At 42.1% G+C, this 6692-nt stretch overlaps 1 protein-coding gene across 2 annotated transcripts; it reads left to right on the top strand.

Moving 5' to 3' along the window:
- Nucleotides 1–2548: 2548 nt before the first annotated feature.
- Nucleotides 2549–5885, top strand: ing2 (inhibitor of growth family, member 2). 2 transcript variants are annotated; one of them, XM_047385103.1, is made up of 3 exons: nucleotides 2549–2646; nucleotides 2775–2924; nucleotides 4617–5885. In XM_047385103.1, the coding sequence occupies exons 2-3, from the start codon at nucleotides 2777–2779 to the stop codon at nucleotides 5315–5317; spliced, it is 849 nt and encodes a 282-aa protein (XP_047241059.1). In that variant the 5' UTR covers nucleotides 2549–2646; nucleotides 2775–2776; the 3' UTR covers nucleotides 5318–5885. The 2 variants fall into 2 exon arrangements, with proteins under 2 accessions (XP_047241059.1, XP_047241058.1); XM_047385102.1 differs by lacking the exon at nucleotides 2549–2646 and having other exon boundaries at nucleotides 2653–2924.
- Nucleotides 5886–6692: the final 807 nt, after the last annotated feature.

The following is a 6692-nucleotide window of genomic DNA, read 5'->3' as shown; positions in this document are numbered from 1 at the left end:
CAGTGAAGCAGCCAAGAGGCCCATGGTAACTGTGGAGGTGCTGTAGAGATCCAAAGTTCCAGAAAAATGTAAACTAAAAAAACTGATGCGGCAGGCTAGTGCAGTTCGCTGAAATGTCATTACAGCAAATCAAAATAATACTCAGTAGTTTTTATGGCTACATGTACGCATGCCTGAGAACATTGGGGCATGCTCCTTATGAGATGATGGGTGGTGTCCTGGGCTATCTACTCCCAGATCCTGACCAGGGCATCACTGTCCAGGCCTCCAATGATATGCCTCCCCAGACCAACACCGCAGCTACTCCAGACACTTTCACATCTGTAACATGAACCTGCTGTTATCTATTAACAGAACCTGCTGATGGGTTAAGGACCTCTGACGGCCCTGTCCAGCTTTTACAGAGTAGCTGCCTGTCTCTTGGAATCTTCCCCATGCTCTTGAGACTGTGCTGGGAGACACAGCACACCTTCAGGCAATGGCACATATTGATGTGGAGGAGGACTGCCTGTGCAACCTCTGTAGGGTATACATACATGGACAAAATTGTTGGTAACCCTCGGTTAATGAAAGAAAAACCCACAATGGTCACAGAAGTAACCTAAATCTGACAAAGGTAATAATGAATAAAACTTGCAAAGTCAACGCCAGTGACTGTCCACTGTCTTCTACATGCTCATCCAGGAGGACGGAATGCTGCAAGTCACTGACTGGATGCAATCTGCTGGGTTTCCTTAGATAGAAAAACTTTTTATCCAATTTGAATAAAAAGCTAACTCCAACTGCATTGTTCAATGGTTAGGATTAATTGGAATGTATGTACCTGACTGTTGTGAAGTGCCTTGAGACAACATGTGTTGTGAATTGGCGCTATATAAATAAAACTGAATTGAATTGAATTTTCCTCTTAGCCATTCTTGGGTGTTTTTAGCTGTGTGTTTTGGGTCATTATCCTGTTGCAAGACCCATGACCTGCGACTGAGACCAATCATTCTGACACTGGGCAGGACATTTCTCTCTAGAATCCCTTGGCAGTCTTGAGATTTCATTATACCCTGCACAGATTCAAGACACCCTGTGCCAGATGCAGCAAAGCAGTCCCAGAACATAACAGAGCCTCCTCCATGTTTTATAGTAGGGACTGTTCTTCTCTTCATATGCTTCATTTTTCCATCTATGAACATAGAGCTGATGTCCCTTGCCAAAAAGTAAAATTTTTGTCTCATCTGTCCATAGCACATTCTCCCAGAAGTTTTGTAGCTTGTCAACATGTAGTTTGGCAAATTCCAGTCTGGATTTTTTATTATTTGTTTTCAACAATGGTGTTCTACTTGGTTGTCTCGCATTAAATCCACTTTGCCTCAAATAACGTTGGATGGTCCAATCTGACACTGGTGTTCCTTGAGCTTGAAGTTCACCTTTAATCTCTTTAGAGGTTTTTCGGGCTCTTTTGTTACCGTTCGTCTCTTTGTTTTGTCATCAATTTTCCTCCTGCAGCCACGTCCAGGGAGGTTGGCTACAGTCCCATGGATCTTAAATTTCTGAATAATATGTGCAACTGTAGTCACAGGAACATGAAACTGCTTGGAGATGATCTTATAACCTTTACCTTCAACATGCTTCTGTATAATTTTCTTTCTAATCTCCTGAAACAACTCTTTCCTTCGCTTCCTCTGGTCCATGTTGAGTGTGGTACAAACCATGTCACCAAAGAGCACAGTGACTACCTGTAGCCCTATATATAGGCCCACTGACTGAATACAGGAATGTAGACACCTATGATGCTAATTAATAGACACACCTTGATTTGACCTGTCCAGGGTGTACCCTGCCTCTCGCCCATAGACTGCTGGAGATAGGCACCAGCTCCCCCCGTGACCCACTATGGAATAAGTGGTAGAAAATGACTGACTGACTGACCTTGATTTGACATGGTCCTTTGGTCACATTATTTTCAGGGGTATCATCATTTTTGTCCAGGCCTGTTTTATGACTTTTATTTTTGTTAATTCTGTTGAAGCATGTTTCAAAAGCAATGTCTGACTTTCATTTGTTCATTTTCATAGAATTTTTATTCATTATTACCTTTGTCAGATTCAAGTTATTTCTGTGACCATTGTGGGTTTTTCTTTCATTAACCGAGGGGTACCAACAATTTTTTCCACGTGTGTAGGTATTGCCTCATGCTACCAGCAGTTACACTGACCCTGGTTAAATGCAAAACAATTGAAAAGCAGTCAAAATGAGGAAGGAAAAAATGTCTGTGGCCTCCACCTGCAAAACTATTCCTGTTTCTAGGGTCATCTCATTGTTGCCCCTTTAGTGCAGCTGTTGTTAATTTCCTTAACACCAAAGAAGCTGACACTAATTAACTGACCAGAAATATTTCTGAACTTTAACTGACTTTAATTTTAATTTAACATTGAAAAAAACGTGACCGGTGTATTTGTATTTTACATAGGATAAATTTTTAGGTAAGTGGAATGTAATGATGCTATTTTTAGTTAAAAGTTCTGACAGTACAGTATAACAAGAGTAGTACCAATCGCAGGACTTCCAAGATCTAAAGCCCCGCCTTCACTGACGACAACATGAGAGGAAACCTTGCGGTACCATAAGGGAAAATCTGCGCGCATGCGTAGTTGAGTGAGTTTTGTTTGAAGTGAATTGCTGCTTGGAACTGCCCTACAAGCTGCAAAGTCGCAAAGCATTAGGTTTGCACAGTATATCTTTCTGATTTTCTCAGGTGCATTTTGCTCTTCTATGCATCGCAGAGATGATGTTAGGCCACCATTTTCAGAATTCGGACAAGTCGCAGCTACTAGTGAACTATGTGGAGGATTATCTGGAATGTGTGGAGTCCCTGCCTTTGGACATACAAAGAAACGTCTCTCTGCTTCGAGAAATTGATGCAAAGTATCAAGGTACTGTGTCTGCATGTTTTCTGTTTTAGTCCAGCTACGTAGGTAAAATTGGGAAGCATTGACAGCTGAGCGGAAAGGTTTGCTGAAATGGAGGAGCAGGCGCGAACCTTGTGTTTCCATTTTGTGAAAAGCCTGCCGTTCTTGTTCCTTCTCAGTCTGATAAACAGTAATGTGATTGTGTTAAATGTGGCCAAACACTCATGATGAGCCAAATGTTTCAGAAGTAAGCCTGAAATCCGCCGGTGAGAATGCCCTGTTTGTTTGTGGTGCTACACTAGACTTCATAAACTGCTTACAGTATTTAAAATGTCTCTATCGCGGCTCGTCCACATGAAAGCTATAACACGATTTTATATATATCCTGAAACGTATTTCTTCAGTGGCGGAATCGGCGCAAAGAAATTGTAGAAATTAGGGCTGTATAAAAGAAGAATAGAAACTTTCTTATTAGAGGTCCAGAATACTGAACACCATAAAGCTACCCTGTTGATTATCACTGAACACACAGATTACACTTAAACGTGGAATAAAAACGTAGCTTTGATGTTTTAACTGATGCCGAAGCTAGAAACACGCTACAGACGGGTGTGATGTTGTTAAAAGTATGAATTTCCAAGCATAATCTCGTCTGTGCCAGTTTGTACCATAATCTACCGTTTTTATCATGTCGTCTGGTCCAAAATGCTACATAGAAGGGACCGCTGGTGCACTGCTGATTTTTGACCTGCTGTAAGACGTTAGGCTCTTATCTTCAATAAGAACGAGACTGGGAGGGTCAACATGGCTAAGCTGTTGCTTCATCACTGCAGACTGTTGAAAACAAAGCCCACACTACAGGAAACGGAGCCTCAGCCGTCATTGTTGCTTCGTGTCGAGGCAGGGTGCAGAGCAGACTCTGTACTGAAACGTCCCCAAACAGCGCGTTGCAGGACAGATACCAGCACACCCTGACGGATTCTGTAAGATCACAAATATTCTTGGATTTTAACATTTCCAACCCTCCACTCAGTTCTGTGAGCAGCAGAGCCGGACAGACTCTCCTGATCAACCCCAAACAGCATCTGGGTGCCGTCATTTCCTGTAGGCAGGGAATTCACGGCGGCTCAGCCCTCCTTTCTCTCCCTTCCTTGACTGTCCTTATTGATCAAAGTCCAACTCCTGGTGGATCTGTGTGTTTCCATGCATCACATCCAAGAAGTGTCGGCTATGTCCGGACCAATGGAGATCTCAGATGTGTGTAATGTCTGTAGAGGTGCACCGCATCTCTGACATTTTCTGAACTGTCAATGAAATGCCTGCATATAAAATAGTACATTTTAGAACAGCTGCAAAGATCATTTTAGTTTAGTCTCATTTGATAACAAAGGTCGTTTAATCGTCCTGCTCAGGTCCAACAGGTATGTTTAAAGTTCCGGGTTTAGAGGTTGGATATTACTAAGAAAATAAATGCGTTCCATCACTTCTCAAAGTATTCTTTGAAAATAAAATAACGAGGTACAAGCAAAAATATTTAGCAAAATGCTGACCAACATTTATTTATAGAACGATGACTTTTATGGCTTAATAGGTAGGAGGAGCAGTGTTGAGCGAAGGCCTAATCCCTACACATTTCAATAATTATTAATATATCAGACTGTAAAATTGGTGAGGTGTTTCAACGTTCACATTAACTGATATATCCTTACTTTGCAGAGGTGCTGAAGGAGGTGGATGAAGTGTTTGAGAAATACAAAGGTGAACAGGACACAGCTCAGAGAAAGCGGCTACAGATCCAGCTGCAGAGAGCGCTGATCCTCAGCCAGGAGCTGGGAGATGAGAAAATCCATGTTGTGACTCAGATGACCGATCTGGTGGAAAACCGTTCCCGTCAAATGGACTCTCACTCTCTCTGCCTCCAGGAGCCCAGTGAAGCGGAGCGGCTTACCACGGAGCGGCGGTCTAGCATCCAGGAATCCCCAGCACCTGAACGCGTCTCCAACCGGCGCCCGAGACGCCAGCGTAACAGTGAGAGCCGCGACTCCACCCACCTGTCTGCCAATGGCTCACTGGTGGATGATCCTCTTGATGAACTGCCCCTACCCCCACCACGAGAAAAGAAGCCCAAGTCTTCAAAGAAGAAAAAACGCAAATCCAAACAGGAGCGAGATGCCTCGCCAGTCGACTTTACCATCGATCCCAATGAGCCCACCTACTGTCTCTGCGAGCAGGTGTCTTACGGTGAGATGATCGGCTGCGACAACGACCAGTGCCACATTGAGTGGTTCCACTTCTCATGTGTGGGTCTCACCTACAAACCCAAGGGAAAGTGGTACTGTCCCAAATGTAGAGGGGACAATGAAAAAACTATGGACAAAACCCTCGACAAGAACAGAAAAGATCGCAGGTCCAGGTAGTGACTCTCCTGAAAATGGTCTTCAGCCTGAGGAAAGTAAAGTGCTGTTTTTAGGAGCATACATTAACAGTAAGCAGCAGCCATCAGAAATCAAGAACACAAATGAATGAACTGGTTCTGATAGTTCCTGCAGGCTGTTTGGAGCCGTGCTGCTTTATGAAAAGCCGCCCTCTTTCACACCATTGCTGTTTGAAAGATTCATTCAATTTGATTCAAGTGAAGACACTGAAAGCTTCCTAAGATTTATGTACACCATCTCTCTTTGTACAATATTCTTATGAAGAAAGATAATCCAACTAATGCTCATGATGTTCCTCAGTTTTGGTCAAATCTTTTTCTTTTTTTAAGTTCTTATTTGAAATTGTGTCGGACTGTCTTCATACATTGATGGCTTCTGAGATATAGCCTAACAAGTGAAATATGTTTATAAGAGATCATAAATTAATTTTGGTAAAACATTGTTGATGGGACATTGATATAAAGTTATGTTTGTGTTTTCAGTGGTTTTCTATCACCATTATGTATATTTCTTTTTACACCCATTAAAACAAGCAGTGTTACCAACTTAACTATTCACCTTTCATTTGCTGTGAAATATCCCAGAGGTTCCTGTTTTCCAAAATGCTAAAAAATGTGCTGATGAAACATGGGGTGGGGGTCACAGTCAGCTCTTTATCTAGCTTTCAATACAGTTTTGCTCATCTTGAAGTAAGAAATAATTATCTCCTCCAGTTTCATTAGAGAATTTCACAAAGTACTTGTTTTAAAAGAGAAAATTACATGGGAAAAGTGTTTTTAGACGACTTTTTAAATAACTTAATGGTATTGTTGATTCTTTTAACGATTAAAAAGTGTAAATGACTTATTTTATTTTCATATTGTACATTTCATTAGGAAGGACCATGCCACAAAGACATATTAAAGGTTTTATTGAAGGAAAAAGTCAAGAGGATGGATGAAGTGAAGGTGAGGGTTTAGGCCATTTGGCGAGACTGCCAGAAGGCCTGGGAGGAGGTGACTCAGGGTGGGGGTGCAGTCTTTAAGAAAACGTCTTTTTCACGAGCCCACCTTGGACCCCCCAGATGGAACCTGCAACAAAGAGGAGAAGATAAAAATGATGTAGGGGGGTGGGGCTGAAAGATTGTGACAGACTGAGGTATGGGTGAACTAGGTATAAGTACACTGCATGGTAACTAGAGGTGTAGTTTGGGTGTGGCCCTGGTTCCAAACCACGTTAACATATTAACTTCATTTGTTGAACTGTATGCAGGTATACTCTTTCAGCTCAAGTTTAAATTCGTTTTAAATGGCTATCTCTTTCATCCATTGTTTTCTACTTATCAGGGGTCTCCCAAGAAACACTCTCCAGCTCCCAT

Source organism: Girardinichthys multiradiatus, chromosome 14 (genome assembly GCF_021462225.1).
Source record: "Girardinichthys multiradiatus isolate DD_20200921_A chromosome 14, DD_fGirMul_XY1, whole genome shotgun sequence".
Lineage (NCBI taxonomy): Eukaryota > Metazoa > Chordata > Actinopteri > Cyprinodontiformes > Goodeidae > Girardinichthys > Girardinichthys multiradiatus.
The sequence above is the reverse complement of the archived record's forward strand: the minus strand, read 5'-3'. Positions and strand labels throughout refer to the sequence as shown.